General features: G+C 35.6%; 1 protein-coding gene across 1 annotated transcript; it reads right to left on the minus strand.

Moving 5' to 3' along the window:
- Nucleotides 1–7,071: 7,071 nt before the first annotated feature.
- Nucleotides 7,072–18,358, minus strand: LOC141655550 (uncharacterized). The gene is made up of 2 exons (XM_074462624.1): nucleotides 17,517–18,358; nucleotides 7,072–7,165 (listed from the first exon to the last, which is right to left on the minus strand). The coding sequence occupies exons 1-2, from the start codon at nucleotides 18,356–18,358 to the stop codon at nucleotides 7,072–7,074; spliced, it is 936 nt and encodes a 311-aa protein (XP_074318725.1).
- Between the last annotated feature and the right edge of the window lie 2,825 nt (nucleotides 18,359–21,183).

Below are 21,183 nucleotides of genomic sequence, written 5' to 3' on the forward strand. Positions count from 1 at the left end.
TCAAATACAAATGCCACTTTCCTAGAAAAAGGGCTAAAACAAAAAATCCTCAAGTGTTCAACTGAAAACATAAAGGAACAGTAGGATCTTGGACTACTCGCTAGCTCTCACAGTGATATCCCATCCATAAGAATTTGTCATGTTATAAACATAAACATACGGTCGTGGGGAGTAACTAGACGTTCTCCAGCCATGTTACACAATATAAATGGTATAGAAGAAATAATATATCAAAATAGATTGAAGTATTATAACAAAAGTAATTAAAATATGATATCAAAATTACGACGTAACAAATCGTCTTTGCATGTTTATGACAAAATTCCTCAAACAACGAATGGAAATAATATAGTTCGAGGCTTAGATTTTAACATCTTGCAATCTCGCTAAAAACCGTAGACCTGCTTCTCACCTACCATGTGCTAATTGTTGGGGACCCTGCTTTCGGTCAACCCACTAGTCACAAACCATAACGGAACCTGCTGTTAGGTCTAAGTACATGTACATGACTCTACGACAATCTGCCAACGGAACCCTGCTCAGCCAGGGGTAACAAATCAAATGGTGGTAAGAAAATAGTATACCTCAGTTTATTATTCCTTGCCTTCCCTCCAAATATTCCAAACTCAAAAATACCCAAAAGGTAGTATCTTATTTCAAGGTTTGTAAGTGAACTTACTCTTTTATTATCTTGAGTGAAAACTTTAAGCGTATAATTATAAGGTATAAAATGATTTGAAGTTTACATATGATAAAGCTACTGCTTTATACTTTAAATCAAGTCTAAATGAAAGTACTTTATGAAGATATGTATTATTTAGGCCTTTATTGAGACTTAGTCATAAAAACAGTTTTACAAAACAGAACAGCCTTACGGTAAAATTCATAATTAAATATATAAAAATAGAAATGATGCAAGGTCAACTTTCATGGTTTCCAGAAGGTTTTAGCTACAACTTTTATTCTTTGATAAACTTGTAATGACGAAAGTAGCAGGGGTATATAAATTGATTTGCAGAATCAGTCATAAAATGATAACCAGAATGTCTTAATTTATAAATCGACTTTTAGAATATATTTTGAGGTAAATTAAAATTTTACAGGATACTAGACATCCTAAAGTTTATTCATGAAAAATATGAGCTTATGTTTCGAAGGATAAATATGTTTTTCAAATTAAACTTTGAGCTAAAGACAGAATTGTTGTATTACGGATAGATGTTCACAAATATTTGCTTCTGATCAAACCACACGTCCAAATGTTATGAAATTTTTTGTGTAGATCCTAGACTTGAAAATAACAGGATTTTATTCACAACATTTTTAAATATTCGAAATATAAACAGGAGATATAAATTTTACAAACAGACTGTCAGAATCGTTTATCAACAGCTCGGTTTTGACTAAAACTTCCAATTTACTTTAAATTACGAAATGAAGGTTTCGAGGGCTAAAAATTTAACACAACCTTAATATATAATGTCTCAGCCTTATATTAAAATTTCATAAATTGTTAATTAGTATAAGTATTTTAAAACTAATTAAAACAGTCCAAGTATACTATATTTGCGAGAATTGCAACAATAATGTAAATTACGAAATAAATACTTTAAATGCAAAACAATTACTATAAAAATTCATGGTGACTTATAATATGTCAAATGTTCCAGAAAAGTAATTTATAGCCATTTTACTCATAATTTCGAAATTAGTTATTATCAATTTATAGTCCAAATTATTAGTAAGTCCTCTAAATGTCAAAGTTCTTAATACAAGCAACTACAACAAATATATGGTAACACCGAGTAACGTCCTTTGTTACCTTAGTTGTCAAGGTCCGAGTCGATTAAATACTCGTCTTCTTCGGAGTCTTCTTGATAACCTATAAAATAAAAACACATATGGTATATTGCTCCATATGTCACGATTAAGTATATGAAATAAAACTATGATGACTATAAAACTACCTTGACTATTATTATTACTATTCTTACCAAAGAAGAAGAGATTACCAATAACAATTAGAGTTTTGAAGGAAAGGAATATGATGAATTCTCTTGATATGTTTCTCCTAAATTATGGTGGAAAACAAGCTTGTAAACTAGTAAAAAGAGTAGAAGAATTGATTCAAATTGCAAGAGCTTTGAAGTATGAATTGTAGTAGTTTGTACGTAAGAAATGAAGAGGAAAATGGAGTCCTTTAAATAGAGCAAGTGACCAGCCAAAGCAAGGGACAACAAGGCACAATTATTGGTAAATTCCACCCAAAAAATAATATAAGGAAGCTATGAAGACAAGGGGCCGAACTATGGTATAGATTAGGGTTGTTTTTGCAATAAAATAAAATGTAGGAGGCAAGCTAGAAGGCCTCTAAAATCTGGTGGGTGTATTATGTAGGGATCACTTTGATCTTATAATATATGTATAAGACAATTACAAAATATTACGGGTTTGACGGAATTAAATTCCGAGTCAAAAAGGATAAATTACGCATCAAGAGCGAACACCGATTATAAAACGAATTTAATTAAATAATTAAATCAAATCCGTACTTGAAGGATTAAAATTACATCTCATAATTTAAAAGTGAAAAAATGAGATTAGAAAATTTGCGGGTGTTACAACCTCCCCCACTAAGAAAAGTTTCGTCCCTCGAAACTTGAAAGGAGTTAAAGAGTGTTGATAGGAAACGAGATTACCTTAATCGAAGAGGTGAGGGTGCTTAATGCGCATAGAAGATTCGGTCTCCCAAGTCTCCTCCTCGAAGCGGTTGCAACGCCAGAGAACCTTCACTAAAGGCACCACTTTATTCCTAAGGCGTTTTTCCTTCCTATCAGTTATCCGGATCGGTCTCTCCTCATAGGTCAGGTCGGTTCGATCTCTAAAACTTTCGGTTCGATCACATGCGCGGGGTCACTAACGTACTTCTCCGGTGGGATACATGGAACACGTCGTGAGTCTTACCCATCGAAGCGGGTAGCTTGAGCTTGTAAGCCACTTCGCCAACTCTCTCAACGATCGGATATGGTCCTATGAACTTAGGACTAAGCTTGCCTTTAATTCCAAACCGTTTCACTCCTTTCATTGGAGACACCTTCAGGAAAACCAAATCACTAACCTCGAACTCCAAAGGTCGACGGCGAACATCGGCATAAGACTTCGACGATCTGGGCAGCTTTCATACGGGATCTGGATCAAGCGAACTCGATCGATAGTGGCGGCAATCACATCTGGTCCAGGGCCAACACATCTCCAGGTTCATCCCAACACACGGGGCTACTAACGACGTCCGTAAAGAGCCTCAAAAGGAGCCATCTTGATTGAAGCGTGATAACTGTTGTTATATGAAAACTCAACCAAAGGTAGATGTCTCTCCCAGTTTTCGAAAATCCAAAGCGCGAGCACGGAGCATATCCTCCAAGGTTTGGATTGTTCTCTCGGATTGACCATCGAGCTTGAGCATGAAAAGCAGTGCTCATCAAAGAACAGGGTACCTAAAGCCTTTTGCGAGCCTTCGAACTTAGAACAGAACCTCGGATCACGATCGGATACTATCTCCAAGGGAACACCATGATGTCGTACCACCTCGGCAGCGTAGGTCTCGGAAGTCGCTCCAGGACTCCAAGTATCGCGAATCGGGATGAAGCGAGCACTCTTGGTTAAACGATCCACCACAACCCAAATACCATTCCTACCGATACGAGTCCTCGGTAGAGGCCATTCGAAATCCATAGCCACACACCTTTGCCATTTCCATTCGGGGTGGTAGTGGTTGCAACAAACCTCCAGGTCTCTTATGCTCAATCTTGACACGTTGACAAGTCATGCATCTACTTACATAAGCGGCGATCTCATCTCTCATATGCGGCCACGAAGTGAAGCCTTAGGTCCTTGTACATCTTGTCGCCACCAGGATGCACTGAGAAAGGAGTTTTATGAGCCTCATCGAAAATCTTCTTTCTCAAATCATCATCCTTAGGTACAACCCAACGACCCTTAAACTTCAAAGCTCCTTTGGAGTCATTAGCAAAGTCGATGACTTTCCCAAGACCCATCTTCACACGGATTTCAAAGCAACAAAAGAGTCAACCAACTCGCTTCTCACGGATTTCTGAAAGAGGTCGGGTTCGGCCACCAAAGAGTTAACACAAACGGCGGGATCATTGAGGACCACGCCAATGGACATTTTCTCGAACTCGCGAACCAGAGCTTCGGGTAAAGCAGAGCAAGGGATAAGGGAATGAACATTCTTAGGCTCAAAGCATCAAAGCAACAACATTAGCTCTTCCTTCATAGTACAATGCTCCAGATCATAGTCATTCACCAACTCAATCCAGCGTCTCGCTCTTGCGTTCAAATCCTTTTGCGTGAAAATATGACGCAGGCTCTTGTGATCAGTGTGAACCTTACACTTCACACCATACAAGTAATGACGCCAAATCTTAAGAGCATGAACCACAAAGACTAACTCCAAGTCGTGGGTAGGGTAGTTTACTTCGTGAACCTTCAAGCGCCTAGATGCATAGGCGATCACCTTACCTTCTTGCATTAGCACACTGACCTAACCCATGCTTAGAAGCATCACGAACACATTAAAGCCAACACCGTCTTCAGGCAAAGTTAGCACGGTGCGAGAAGTAAGACGCTTCTTGAGCTCTTGGAACGCCTTTTCGCAAGCCTCGGACCATAGAAACTTGGATTCTTTTTTTAGAAGTTGAGTCATCGGACGGGCTAACTTGGAAAAATCCTTAACAAACCTTCTATAATAGCCTGCAAGACCCAAGAAACTACGAATCTCACCAACATTAGATGGACTAGACCAATCGGAGATAGCGTAAATCTTTGCGGGATCCACCTTAATTCCTTCCTTCGAGATAATATGGCCAAGAAAAGCTACCTCGGAGAGCCAAAACTCACATTTCGAATACTTTGCATACCACTTCGCCTCATAGATGCCCGAGAACAATCCTCGGATGTTCAACATGTTCGCTTCGGACTTAGAGTAGACGAGAATATCATCGATGAAGACCACCACACACTTGTCAAGGAATTCTTGGAAGGTACGATTCATCTGATCCATAAACACCGCAGGGGCGTTGGTTAAACCGAAAGGCATAACCTTGAACTCATAGTGACCATACCTTGAGCAAAAGGCGGTCTTATGAATATCGGACTCGTACGGGGATCGATGGTAGCAGGATCTCGGATCGATCTTAGAGAAGACAGAAGCGCCCTTCAACCGATCAAAAAGGTCATCGATACGGGGTAGAGGGTACTTGTTCTTTCTTTCGTAACACGGTTAAGCTCTCGGTAGTCGATGCACAACCGCATAGAACCATCCTTCTTCTTCACAAAGAGGACAGGGGCACCCCAAGCCGAGGAGCTAGGGCGGATAAAGTCCTTCTCGATCATCTCATCCAATCGCTTCCGCAGATTCCTGTAACTCTCAGCGGGGCCATACGATACGGGGCTTTAGCAATCGGACCGTGCCGGGCACCGGATCGATAGAGAACTCAACATCTCGCTCGGGAGGAATACCAGGTAAGTCTTCGGGAAAAACATCGGGGTACTCGTTCACGATACGAACCTCCTTAAGCTCGGGTAACTCGGCGAGATGAAGAAACGAGCATAGAAACACTTGACAACCCTTCCTTTGTAGACTCATCGGTTTCAAGGCGTAAACGATCTTTATACCCTCCCGACGTCTACCACCATGGTGGGTAACTCGGCTACCGCGGGGACTCTTCAAGGAAATCTTCCGATCTCAAGACCGGAAACGAGCGTCATAAAGGGCCACCAATCTATACCAAGGATCACATCGAACTCACCGGAGGGAAGTCCAAAAGAGTGGTGGGAAAGACCTCACCAGCGATGAGAATAGGCACGTCAACATATGCCTTAACACAAGATATAGCTTCACCGGAAAGGTAAAGATATGGGAACGGGCTCAGCAGGAATGGATACCGGGGATGCTTTTTGGTAATTTAGAGGATATGACGGATATAGATGCACCAAAGTGTCAAGCGAATAAAAGCATGGCGTCCGAAACAAGGTGCGTACCGGTAATCACATCCGGGTTAGCCTCGGCATCGCTCGGCTCATCACAAATATACGACCTTTACGGCGAGCAAAGCACCTCCGTCTTTGCGGTCGTGGGCGGCGGTGATCTTAACAATAGGTGTACAAAGTATCATTCTTCGGGCATCTGTTAGCTTTATGACCGGTTCATTGCACTTGAAGCGAGACAATAGGGTCACCACCACAAGTAAGCCCAGGATGATAAGGGTCACCGCAAGAATAGCAAACGGCATCCTTCTTCACGAAGTCTTTCTTCTCATCGTCTTCTTCCGGGCGGTCGGGAGGTAAAGTGAGGTTTCTTAGGTCCAGAACCTCCAGGAGATTTATTCCTCTTGGGAGCAGAATAAGTAGGAGAAGAAAAGGCCTCTTCGAGATGGTACATTAACAGGGGCAGCCTCCTCCTTGATTCGAGCTAAGGATCTCTCATTTAGCAAGGCGACATTGTAGATCTTCTCTACGGTATCCATGTCTTTAGGCATCAAATGAGTGACCTCGCTTTTAGCTTCTGCGATAATAGAAAACCCTTCGGGCCTCATCGGGGAGCGGCTCCTCGGCAAAGTGCGCAAGTCTGTTGAAAAGGTCGGTGAAGTCTTGGACTGATAGGTTTCCCTGCTTGCATTCCATGAACTCTTCGATCTTAGGTGTTTTAGTTCTTGAGGGTAAAATCTTCTCTCAAGCATGGTGACGAATTCGGTCCATCCGAACCCAGGTGCTAGTGCGGCTGCGGAACCAACAATCCTCCACCAATGGTCGGCTTCACCTTGCAGATAATGGACGGCCGGGTTCACCATGTCTTTGGTTTGGGACCTCGCAGATTTCAAGCTGTCGCTCCATCTGTCCCGATCCACGACCTTAGAGCCTCGGGGTCAATGACACCCTTGAAGAAGGTCAATCGCTCTTCGCCATCTGTCCGCACTCGGGAAAAACTGAACTCTCGCTGTCCACCGTTTCTCTACCGCGTGGGGCCAAGTCTTGATCCTATTGGTCAGGTGATTAAGCGAGTTGATGATCGCTTGGTTGATTCTTTCCGATCCGGAATCTCTTCCTGTTGACATCCACGTCCACGTCCACGTCCGCGTCCGACCATCTTAAAAGAACGTTAACACTTAGTCAATGCTAAGCACTGATTTGCAAAAACAGATAAACTAGCATCCAAGTCCTTATTGGTTTCTACCCATCTCTCACTAAATTATTTATTAGGCATAATCCTACAGATCAATGTGTGAGCGTCGGGAGCAGCGATGCTCTGATACCAACTGTAATCCCCTATAAAATCTAGTACAAAACAGTGGCGGAATCAGCATCGAACGGGATTAATAACACGGTGATAAAAGTCTAATCGATAAAAATTGAGAATATAAAATTCTCAATTATGAAGATTTGCAAAGCTCGGTCAAATACAAATGCCACTTTCCTAGAAAAAGGGCTAAAACAAAAATCCTCAAAGTGTTCAACTGAAAACATAAAGGAAGCAGTAGGATCTTGGACTACTCGCTAGCTCTCACACCGATATCCCATCCATAAGAATACTGTCATGTTATAAACATAACATGACCCACGGTCGATGGGGAGTAACTAGACGTTCTCCCAGCCATGTTACACAATATAAATGGTATAGAAGAAATAATATATCAAAATAGATTGAAGTATTATAACAAAAGTAATTAAAATATGATATCAAAATTACGATCAGAACAAATCGCATCTTGCATGTTTAACAAAGACAAAATTCCTCAAACAACAGAATGGAAATAATATAGTTCAGGCTTAGATTTTAACATGCGGCAATATCTTGCTAAAAACCGTAGACCCTGCTCAGCCTACCATGTGCTAATTGTTGGGGACCCCGCAAGTCAACCCACTAGTCACAAACCATAACGGAACCCTGCTCGGCCGGTCTAAGTACATGTACATGACTCTACGACAATCTGTACCAACGGAACCCTGCTCGGCCAGGGTAACAAATCAAATGGTGGTAAGAAAATAGTATACCTCAGTTTATTATTCCTTGCCTTCCCTCCAAATATTCCAAACTCAAAAATACCCAAAAGGTAGTATCTTATTTCAAGGTTTGTAAGTGAACTTACTCTTTTATTATCTTGAGTGAAAACTTTAACTGTATAATTATAAGGTATAAAATGATTTCGAAGTTTACATATGATAAAGCTACTGCTTTATACTTTAAATCAAGTCTAAATGAAAGTACTTTATGAAGATATGTATTATTTAGGCCTTTATTGAGACTTAGTCATAAAAACAGTTTTACAAAACGAACAGAAATTTTGACCTTACGGTAAAATTCATAATTAAATATATAAAAATAGAAATGATGCAAGGTCAACTTTCATGGTTTCCAGAAGGTTTTAGCTACAACTTTTATTCTTTGATAAACTTGTAATGACGAAAGTAGCAGGGGTATATAAATTGATTTGCAGAATCAGTCATAAAATGATAACCAGAATGTCTTAATTTATAAATCGACTTTTAGAATATATTTTGAGGTAAATTAAAATTTTACAGGATACTAGACATCCTAAAGTTTATTCATGAAAAATATGAGCTTATGTTTCGAAGGATAAATATGTTTTTCAAATTAAACTTTGAGCTAAAGACAGTAATTGTTGTATTACGGATAGATGTTCACAAATATTTGCTTACGATCAAACCACACGTCCAAATGTTATGAAATTTTTTGTGTAGATCCTAGACTTGAAAATAACAGGATTTTATTCACAACATTTTTAAATATTCGAAATATAAACAGGAGATATAAATTTTACAAACAGACTGTCAGAATCGTTTATCAACAGCTCGGTTTTGACTAAAACTTCCAATTTACTTTAAATTACGAAATGAAGGTTTCGAGGGCTAAAAATTTAACACAACCTTAATATATAATGTCTCAGCCTTATATTAAAATTTCATAAATTGTTAATTAGTATAAGTATTTTAAAACTAATTAAAACAGTCCAAGTATACTATATTTTTAGAATTGCAACAATAATGTAAATTACGAAATAAATACTTTAAATGCAAAACAATTACTATAAAAATTCATGGTGACTTATAATATGTCAAATGTTCCAGAAAAGTAATTTATAGCCATTTTACTCATAATTTCGAAATTAGTTATTATCAATTTATAGTCCAAATTATTAGTAAGTCCTCTAAATGTCAAAGTTCTTAATACAAGCAACTACAACAAATATATGGTAACACCGAGTAACGTCCTTTGTTACCTTAGTTGTCAAGGTCCGAGTCGATTAAATACTCGTCTTCTTTGAGTCTTCTTGATAACCTATAAAATAAAAACACATATGGTATATTGCTCCATATGTCACGATTAAGTATATGAAATAAAACTATGATGACTATAAAACTACCTTGACTATTATTATTACTATTCTTACCAAAGAAGAAGAGATTACCAATAACAATTAGAGTTTTGAAGGAAAGGAATATGATGAATTCTCTTGATATGTTTCTCCTAAATTATGGTGGAAAACAAGCTTGTAAACTAGTAAAAAGAGTAGAAGAATTGATTCAAATTGCAAGAGCTTTGAAGTATGAATTGTAGTAGTTTGTACGTAAGAAATGAAGAGGAAAATGGAGTCCTTTAAATAGAGCAAGTGACCAGCCAAAGCAAGGGACAACAAGGCACAATTATTGATAAATTCCACCCAAAAAATAATATAAGGAAGCTATGAAGACAAGGGGCCGAACTATGGTATAGATTAGGGTTGTTTTTGCAATAAAATAAAATGTAGGAGGCAAGCTAGAAGGCCTCTAAAATCTGGTGGGTGTATTATGTAGGGATCACTTTGATCTTATAATATATGTATAAGACAATTACAAAATATTACGGGTTTGACGGAATTAAATTCCGAGTCAAAAAGGATAAATTACGCATCAAGAGCGAACACCGATTATAAAACGAATTTAATTAAATAATTAAATCAAATCCGTACTTGAAGGATTAAAATTACATCTCATAATTTAAAAGTGAAAAAATGAGATTAGAAAATTTGCGGGTGTTACACTTAACATTTTATATCATCCAAAGTTTATAATTTTGCCATAAAATCACATAAATGATATATCAACAACTCTCCTATAAGACCGTCCTATATGATAGGACTGGCCTAATAGGAGAATAGCCCAAACTAATCATTAGATTATATTTGTATTTTAATTTTATTTTAATAACTCGATATCTTATGAGTAATACTGACACATTTAAATAAGTAATTTATCAATATAAAACATTAGGTTATCAAAATAAAAAAATTTTATACTATTTTATTAATTAATTTTATTGGGCTTTTTATAGGTGGACTTGTCTTATACATAAAAGTGGTTTTATATAACAATTAGTGTTAGTTATATTAAATTCTTTTGTTTTTGTACGAATATATTAAATTCTTAAGATGCATAATTTTACCACATCGAGTATTTTAATTTAATTAAACACGAATTTAGAGCCTACAATTATTTTTTAAAAAGAAATACGAGAAAACAATGAGAAAAATACCTATATAAATAAACATGATCGAGTAGATATATTTAAAAAATATAACATATTTAAAATCTTAGTTCTGGTTTCCAAAACGTGTCCAAATGTGCTCCATGAGGTCGGCCTTCAATTAATGATGCATTAGCCTATCTCGGATTGTCGCATCCCTTGCAAGATATGTTTCAAAATCTATGTTGCCCTTGTTGAACATCATTGACAGCATCTGAAGAAAAGGTGTCTTGAGAAAAGTTTCTGCTATATGTGTGACGCTCAACTTCGTCATTGTATTGGCTTCATTTAAACTTCTCCGTCTTACTTTTACTGGATTGAACATTTACCTCCTCTTGTATAGCCTCATTTTCCATAGTTTCACTTTGTACACCCGACCCTTGACAAGACGATTCTTGGTTTATGCTAAATGCCCCTATACTTTCCCGTCTTATATTTTCATGAACAAAGTTAGGTTCACTCAAAGTTGGAGGTTGTTGGTAGTGCCCTGGTGCACTGCTTGACATAACCATATGTGGGTAGCAGTAATTAGAAAGAAAATGTGATTGTGACTCGGGGGTGGGTAAATTATTTGGATTTGGATTTAAATAAGCTTGATTATATGAGCTAGTAGTTATCAGGTTTTGAGGAGTTGGACCAATATGCGATGTTTGGAAATTTGACAATTGTTGTGATGAATTTTGATTTTCGATATTGGAAGAATTTCGTAAATAGTGAAAATATTCACTAAACGGAGAATCGGAATTTTCCATCTAACGTAATATTGTAGTACTTATAAATATAATATAAATGTAAGATAGAAAATTTGTAGAAGAAAATAAAAGCAAAATTTATCAAATTGTCTAATGTTATTATATAAGGTTATTATACAAGTAGCTTTGACAAATTAATTTTAAAAAAAAAGTAGCTGTTGCATGATATATGTAGTATCACTAGGGTCAAGGGTGTCGTTCAATATTGTAGCAACAAAAAATCAAATTTTTTGAGAGTAAAAACAAACTCCCCCACAAATTTTGGTGGATTTGCTATTTTTTAGCAATTGAGTTACACGCACAAATGAAAAATGATTGTGTACTTTACTTTCCAATGTTTTCTCTACATGTACTTTTTTGCCTTTTAATTCTAGCATGTAGCTTGTGTAAGCAGGGGTTGCTTTCAAGCATAGCATACTTTCTCTTCCCCAATGGTCATGTTTTGGCTAGATAATTTAGGTAAATTGCAAGCAGATCCAAAATTGTACCATTGGAGTTGTTCTAAGTTGTAGTATAGACTACGATAGATCAATGAAATAATTTTTTGGTACAATTTTGGCTGGAAATAAAAAAAATGGATTTAATTTCTTTAACTCAAAGTTACGTGGCCAATTCACTATATTTAAAACTTAGGAGGGTTAATGTCACAATTGGCCAAAATAATAGGGTTTAATCGTTACTTTCGCGCTATTCTAATATACACGACTCTTTTTTCTTACAAAATATTTAAATTTTATAAAATATTTTTTATAAAGAATTTATATATTTATAAGTTTCGTCTTTCAAAGTTCATGTTTTTAGCAATATTTATGGTTAAGTTTTTGAATTCGAAAAGTGAATGTAACTTTAATTTGGATAGAAGTGAGTAATAGTCATTACAAATTCTTAAGAGATACGGTCTTTCATTAATGATAGTGAATAGTCATAATGCGTTCAAACAAGCGAAATCCACTAAGGGTAATAGTTATCACAGAATCAAAATTCAAAGTCCGCGAGAAATATAAATATTTCACCCAATGATCATCTAAACCAAATTAATCAATATAAAAATTAAAAATTAAAAATTTTACGTCTTTTGTAATAATGTACAAATAAAAAAAAGGTTTTAATAATGTTGACAATTTGTAGACCATTTATCATCAATGTAAGAGTTTTTCATGAAAATTAATCAAATTTTTATTTTGTCTATTATAAAAGGATGTAAATTATTCTCAGATGAATAATATGTATAGTAATCAATAATGTTGAAATAATTACAAAAAAATTTGCTACAAGTCGTATAATATCAATATGAAATAAATTTTTGCTAATGAGAAAAAAAAATTGGGTTGCATTTTACTCTTAGTTAAATTTATGGGCGTTAATTGCTATAAATGAAAATTACAAAGCCTAATTTCACAATTGTTCAAAGTTAAGGGGTAACTGTCACTTTCAAGAATTTAAAAGAAAACCATAATGACTAAAACTCGACTCACGGCATAGTGACTTGGTGAATGGTGGGTCGTGAATCGTGACAGATGACTAGTAAGAGGTGGACATGGTTCATTACTGGATGGTCTTTGGTGGGTCACATACGCATTGGGGTTGGAAGTTGGTATGTCATTGTTAGGTAATTATGGAGTCCGTTGAGAAAGTTTGAGGAGGAGAAAATCCGATTTGGGTCCTGAGTAGTTGACTGTTAGAGTTTGCAGATTTAACGAATTAGAAGGGGTGTAATGGTCAGTTAGACCTAGTCTTTTGAATTTAATTTCAGTTCTTAGAAATTCAGTTTAGTTCACTTCAGATCGATTCAGCTCAATTATAATATAAACATTATCTATCATCTGATGTTTGATATACAAATAGTTATTTGTCTGTATTTGATTAAATGCACATAAATGTGTTGATATATAAATTATGACAATTACAATTATAATTTAAATACTATTTATAATGCAATTTTGAAGATCGCCCGTGCGGACATGGGTTCAAAAGGTAATATTTTCAACAAATGTAATCACATTACCATGAAATGGAATAATCCGTAAATATCATATTAATGTTTATAACAACTACAAATGGTAACATATTGCACAAATAAGTTAACATATTGTACTCAAATCTTAGTGTTGTCCTTGTGGATAATTTATAATGATTTTACCATGATTTTCTTATCAATTTTATCCTTCAAGAAAATATCTTAACAAGGTGGATAGAAATCTTGTTTTCCACATCCATCATCAGAGTTAACTAAACTAATTAATCTAGGTGTATATAAAAACAAAATGCATTCAACACTATTTTAACCCAAAAGAAAAAAGAATACTTGCAAAACAAATAAAAAGACCAGATTTGATGAAACAAATAAAAAACTCAATGTTTACCTTAATCTCGTCCTTTTTCTCAGATCCTGCTTCCTTCTTTTATAATGATGATGTGTTTATAGTTTTTTGTTAGGTTTGAATGTAATATTTTTTTTTTGTTTTTTTTAAATGAAGATTAACCTGGAAAGTTTTTTTGGGATGAAGATGAAAGAGTGTGTGAATGTGTGAATTTTTTGAGAAATTTTAGGATGAAGAAAAAAGATAGATGAGATGAGAAGTAGATTAATGGATGCAAAATAATGGAGGAAAGTTTTGCAGAAGCATTAAATGCTTTGGTGTAAATACCAACAATTGAGTATTAAAATATCAAATATTGTCACTCACTTGCATTATGTATCCGACCCATTTCCAAGTTATATGATATATATTCGACCCGTCGCAAGCTTGCGACGGGTAAGGCCATCACAAATAAGAATTTGTGTATTTTGAAGGGATTTTTTCAAAATCAGATTGAAGCAATGAACGAGTTGGGTTGGATTAGATCGGGTTTGTGAGTCACGTAAGGTTAAAACAGGGTGTGAATCAAATTATTATGCAGGGCAAATGTGTGTGTTTTAATAGACTTTCTGGTTGGTTACTTGGTTAAGGTCAAGTGACGGGTAAGGTTCATAGGATTTTCAGTACTATTAGTTATCTGTTAGTTTTCCGACCAGTTAGGTCGGTTTCGGTTCATAGCATTTCGGGTTCTATAGGTGATACGATTAGCTTTTAATTCGGGTAAGGTTCATTTCAATTCATAACTAAAACATTATTCTGCATTATAGTACTCCATAAATAGGGCAATCCTTATATATGATATGATATGCTTCCTCCATTCAACTCCAATCTACCATATTTCCTCTTTCATCGATTCAATTCCACACTTTCTAAAAAAAGAAAGCTAAATGGCCACTTAGTCCTTATGACAACACCACATTTACACTTATTGTCACTAAATGGCCCATACAAATTAACCACCAAAATCCTCCCTAATCTAAATCTGGCCCAATTAATCTCCCTAATCCAACCCATTTCACTAACCTTTCCCTCCAAAAATTCCTAACCCAACCCAATATACTCCCCAAACTCATTCAAAATATCCCAACTACCCCATACCTTATATCTCCCAATCCTTCCAGATTATTCCCAAGCCCTAGCTCTCTTCTCCCTCTCTCTAACGCCGCCTCCTTCCCTCTTCTCTCTGAACTCTTCATCTACTTTCAAAAACCTTAGATCTCCTCAAAATTACTGTTAATTGTTGTCATTTGTTGTATAACTTCATCATCTTTGAAAAGTATTACTCACACTTCATCTTTTCTCACTATTCTTTGCATTAACATCATGAATCCTTTACATGCAAACTGTGGTAAAGAATGTTTGCAGTGTATACTTGAATGGTATCGCCTTGGTTCATCAGAAGATGAATAAGATAATGAAGTTGGGGATTATGCGCGTGATTCACCTCCTCCAACCACCATCGTACCTGATTCCTTAGATCCTGAAGATTTGGGGTCTCAGGTTGAGGAGACTTAGTTCGATGATGGTTGTGTTTCCTTTGGTAAGTCCTTTGAGAACGATGACCGTACTAAATCTTCTTGTATCCGTCTTGTTGTTGAAGAGGGTCTCTGCACAAAGTATGTAAACGCTTATTTGAGGAGGATGTCTGATAAGCGTAAAAAAACGGTTGAGAAAATATCTGGGCCTCTTACAATTTTGGATTGTGATTCTCCATCACCAAGCTCAAAGAGATTCAATGCTTATTTCAAGCGGGTTTCTGATAAAATCTTATCTAAGCGTTAATTGCTCAAAGTTATTGGTATCATTCCTAAATCTAATGCTCTTTTTTGTTTTTAATTTTTTTAATTTCTGGTATTCATATTTCAACTAATGTTTTAACTGCTGCTGGGATTTATATGCTGTTAGTATTTGTTGGTAGGATTTCTGTTTGTTATGACGTTTTGTGTTTGATGTTGGTTGAAATTTTTGCTTTAATCTTTATTTCTATTTCATCAGATTGTTTTATTAATGATGGTTGGGTTTATGGTTGGTTTATTGTTGGGTTTGATGTTGGTTGAAATGTTTGCTTTAATATTTCTGTGTATATCATCAGATCCGTTTATTAATGATGGTTTATGGTTGGTTTATCATTGGGTTTTTTTAATGATGTTGAAATGATTTTTGTTAGCCATTCTTGTTGAGATTGCAAAACTGTGTTTGGTATTTTTAATGGTGGTATGATTTAATTGATGATATTACTGGTTATGTTGTTGGTTTCATTGTTACTGTTATTGTTTTTTTACATGTACCTCAATGAAGGTCCTTCCTGGACTGAGAGGGTGTTCTTGTAGTTTCTGGTCAAGCTCAATGATGAAAATACCTTAATGGTTTGAGAGCAGTAACTGTTTGTGCATTTGTATTGGTAAGTGGCCTTTAAGTATATGTTGTTAAGCCATCACATGGTCTACCAATGAATGGGTGTTTGTGCTCAATTTTGTCAATAGCAGATTCAGAGCTCAGTGAAGATTGTTCCTTAATGGTTTGAGAGCTTAACTAATTATTGTTGCCTAGCTTATTACTGCTTTTGTTGTACTGAGCATGGTCTAACTTCATTGTGTGTGTGTAGGAGGCTTGACAACATGACACAACTTAATGATGAGGCCAAATAGTTAAGCCATCATATGGTCTACCATTGAATGAGTGTGTGCTCAACAATTTGAATTGCAGTATGAGAGTTCAATGATGAATGTTCCTTAATGGTTTGAGAGCTTTATTTATTGTTGCCTAGAGGTGGCAATCAATGATACGACCCGAAAACACGACACGAACTCGACACGAAGTTAGCGGGTTAGGGTTAAGATGTTCCTATCCATTTAAGTAATTGGGTTGGCACGGACATGACACAAAGCTTAAATGGGTCGGATTAGGGTGGAGCTCTTTCGACACGAAACCGACACGAATAATCCATTTATTTAAAAGTGTCATAATATATTTTTGGGTTGAATCAATAACCCAACCAAATAACTTAAAAATAATCATTTTCCTTCATCATTTTTGGGATAATAATAGCGCTACAAAGATTAGTTTATTTTATTAGTTTATTGGGTTAAACGGGTTAAGTGGATTAAAAATGACCTGCTAAAAGATAAACGGGTTAAAAATGACTCGTTAAAAAGATAAATGGTTTACATATGTCGGGTTGGGTTAGAGAAAATTAAATGGGTTGGGTTAGGGTTGAGACAAATGACCTGTTTATGTAATTGGGTCGAGTTAGGGTTGGGGTAGTTGTGACCCATTTAAAGTTGACACGGACACGAACACGACACGACCCGATCTGTTTGCCAAGTCTACTTGCTCATTACTGTTATTATTTGATGAGCATGGTCTACCTTCATTGTGTGTGTGTGTGTGTGTGGGGGGGGGGGGGGGAGGCTTGACTACTTGACACAACTCAATGATGAGGCCACACTAAGCCTGAGAGTTGATATCTGTCTATACATTTGTATATGCATTTATATGTTGATGTCTATACAATGTGTGTATGCATATTTCATTGCATTTTTCTGATTTGTCTATGATTTTTCAACTGAACATTGCATAAATATGATCTTCAAATTGAACTTTGAACTGAACTTGAAATTGAACATTGCATTTGACATTTCATTTCAATTGAAATAGAACATTACATTAAACTGATCATTACATTCAAAAGTAAACTGAAGTTTAATGTTCATTTGAAACTGATGTTTCAAATGAACATTAAACTGAACATTACATCACTTGTATTGACAATTCATTCCATTCCATTTGTCTTAATAACTTAACCTTTGATTGTACCCTAGTGCATCCATTAGGTTTTCTAGTCCTTGTGTCTTGTCTAATCTCTTAATATATTCAATGCACTCTCTTACCAACTCTTCATTAACGATTAAATTCTTTGGTAACATACCAATTGCAGCTAGATGACCCTTCCCGATGTGTGGACTTGAAAAATTATTATGCCCCTTACACATTATAATATCAATCATGACTGCTTGCAATGATAAGAATATGTTGTTGAGTTTAGTAGGACTGTAATCTATGAATGCTTGCATCACTTCATTCACTAGTTCATCAATTGTTTTTGATGCTCTTGATGATTGCAATGACTGTAATACCCTGAAATAACCAAGGCCATTACAGTTTAAATCTGGTGAGTTTGGAGGTTGGAAAACTAATTTAATATTAAACTCATCTGAGTTTGCAGCAGCCATAAAGTCTGGATCATTATTCTTGATATGTGGCCTTGCATTGTCTTGTTGAATGTAAATGTGCTTGCTTAAACAATCTGGCCACACACTCTTAATTGTTGGTATAACTTGATGAATTAGACAATCTTTGACAACCTGTTTTGTGATAGATTCAATGGGCTTAGTTTCCAATGTCCCCCTTGGCCTATTTCTGCTAGACCTTGCGGCTGGTACTTCATGTTTAAAGGGAAACATGCCTATTTTTCCATCAAATATTAACTCCCCATCTGCTCCAAATATTGGCCTAGTTACTGCACACATGAACATAACCTTTGTGATGAATCTCTTTGACTGGCAGCTCCTATATGGCGGCTCCTCCCCTTCCACTATATACACCTTTTCATTGTCTTCTGTTATGAAAAACCATTTCTCATCCATGTGGATAATGTTGCTCATCTCATCGAATATTATTTCAGTCACTGGGATTGAATTTAGATCCAGAAATTATTGTACTTGTTGTTTAACCACCAATGACTTTAGTGAATGCAGTAGCCTTTGTTCTTTATGTAAGTCACTGAGTTTGGGATGTAATGGACTGTTCCAACTGAAACTTCACAGTTTTTAGAAACCCTCTCCATGGTATTTCTAAGAGAGCTGTCAAGTGATTTGATATGCTCAATGTCTGGTAGTATTCTTTCCTGTTTTTATTGCCTATTCTTCCACTCTTGACATCAAGTTTTTCTCCTATTAACCTCGATTTTTTTGCAAGTTTCCATATGTTTGAGATGCTTCTATCACTCAACCCGAACCTTTCTGCTGCCTCTCTGATAGCACCAAATCCAAGCTTCCCATTATTAGTTTTTTGAAGCAAGTAGATTGCAACTTCACTCCTCTGTTCACCTGTCATACACTTAAACCCCATTGATGTAAAGTTGAAATTTATTGAAGAAGGTTGTGTAATTTGAAGAAGAAAAGCCGTGTAAATTAATGTTAACTTCAGAAACTTTTTTTTTTTTATTCTTGTTAATTATGGAGTTGTAAATTAATGTTAACGTGGGATTCCAACGTTTAGACCATGGCCAAACGACCAAACCCAACGTTTGTCCATGGGCAAACAACCAAAACCATCGTTCCTCCATGGCCAAACGTCCAAAATTCACGTCTCACCATGGATGAAACAACCAATTCCCACGTTTCATCAATGGTGTCCCCTTCCCCATTTTTTTCGACTCAAATTCGACACCAACAACACATTATTCGACATATAATTGACCTATTTTACGCAAACAACTATACAATTACAACTAATTAGCAAAAGATTGGCAACAAAAATAACAATACAATTACAATAATACAAACAACAATCTATCTTTCAAAACTAATTCAATAATGTTTAATAAAATCTAAAATAATCAAAACAAATTCAATTAACTAGCCAAATCGAAGCATATAATCAATTAAAACTAACAAATAAAGTCATATAATCTATTAACAACAACAATAAACGATTTAATTTCAATTACAAAGCTAATTTAAAAAAAAAAAAAAAAAAATTAACCGGATATGAACAGTGGCGGTGGTGGCGGTAAACGGCAGTGGCGGCGTGGTGGTAGGAGGTGGTGATGGTGTTTGATGTTGGGAATATTTGGGGACTTTTGGACTTAGAGAGAAAAGAAGAGAGTGAGATGTGAAGGGCAAAATTGTCTTTCGGAATTAAAACGTCGTCGATGTTTACTAAAACGTCGTCGATATTTACGAATCGGGGTTTATTTTTGTTTCTTTGTTATTGAATGCGTTTGTAATTTAAGGAAGAAGAGTATTTGGTGTGCTTTGTGTGTGTACATATTTGTGTGATTTGAGCTGACCTTTTTTTGGGGGGGAAATAAATCCCAAAATTTTGGTAGGCTTTTTGAAGTCTTGAATTTTTTGGTGGGAAGTTTAGTGTATAATCACTTTGATAATTGTCCCACAAATTCTGGTTAAATAAAGCATCCAACTCACTTCCAATTGTACTTTTATTAGTTCTTTATTTTTGTCTTAAAACTTGAGATAAATGTATTATGGTAGATTGGAGTTGAGTGGAGGAAGTATGATTGCCATTTTTAATGAAATTATCCTGAAAATTTTTCCTTTTATGGCTTCTTAATGTGTGCCCTTAGGGCACAAATTAGAAAAATCCTTAAAATATTGTATTCCCTAATTAATTGACGATGAAATCCCGACATATCTCTAATGGTGTGTTTGGGAACCTTGAATTGGAATTGAATTCCATAATTGAGACATTTCAAGTGTTTGGGAACTTCTAGAATTTGGAATTGGAATTGACTCAATTCCTTATCAATTCCAAGCTAGTTAAAATTTGGGGTTCTCAAATACCTACCATATACTAGTCATTTCAATTTCATGACTTCTTACGTTTTATTTTGTGACGCAAATTTCGTCATAATATTTTTATTTATGATATTTTTTCCGATCGAAAATATTTTTCGAGACAATATTTAATTTTTTCAAATATAAAACATCCAATGGTCTCGACCATATCCGTCTTGCCCAAATTCAATTTCAATTCCAATTACACGGGTTTTCCAAACGCAATTTTGGAATTGGATTTGGAATTGGAATTGAATTCAAACATTTCAATTTCAACAATTGAAATCATGAAAATGAAATCAATTCCGTATTTCCAAACACTACCTAACATTATTTGATGTCGATATCTCCATATATCTCTAACATCCTCCCTCAACTTTAGGGTAAATTACTAAAATTTCCACGAGTTTGGTAGATAAGGAAAAAAACATTTGCTTGCACGGATTAGCTGAATATTCAAGATTTTGTACTGTATTTCTGCAGAAGGTAAAGCAAAATTGAGAATACAAATGTCAATATTCAGTTTATAACAAGGAACTAGTTTTGTGACCCGTGAAATTCACGGGATGTTTTGTTTTGAGTGTGATGTTTATAGTGTTTTTAGTAATTGAAATTTTATAAAATATCAAAACATATAGAAGCTCACCTTATGAATAAGTCATCACTGATTGCGCACTAAGATTATAGGCGTTTACGTGTTAAAATAAAGATCAAAGTCGATAAATTAAATAAGCAAAAGCAGGTGAATTTGCTATTTTTTCGAAGGTAAAATGATGGAAAAAAAAACAAACAAATACAAAAATAAAATATACATTTGAAAAAAAAAACTATTAGTCATTCACGTTGAAGTCGTCAATCTTGTAGTTAGTCTCCAATATATAGTTATTTAAGCT

This window comes from Silene latifolia, chromosome 5 (assembly GCF_048544455.1).
Source record: "Silene latifolia isolate original U9 population chromosome 5, ASM4854445v1, whole genome shotgun sequence".
Classification (NCBI taxonomy): domain Eukaryota; kingdom Viridiplantae; phylum Streptophyta; class Magnoliopsida; order Caryophyllales; family Caryophyllaceae; genus Silene; species Silene latifolia.

What these genes read in the sequence shown, in the direction of transcription:
- LOC141655550 (XM_074462624.1), bottom strand. Translation starts at nt 18,358, where the DNA reads ATGGATGAGAAATGGTTTTTCATAACAGAAGACAATGAAAAGGTGTAT. An exon ending in GCACTAGGGTACAATCAAAG is followed by an intron (nt 7,166 to 17,516) that starts GTTAAGTTATTA and finishes CGTTCTTTTAAG; the next exon opens with ATGGTCGGACGCGGACGTGG.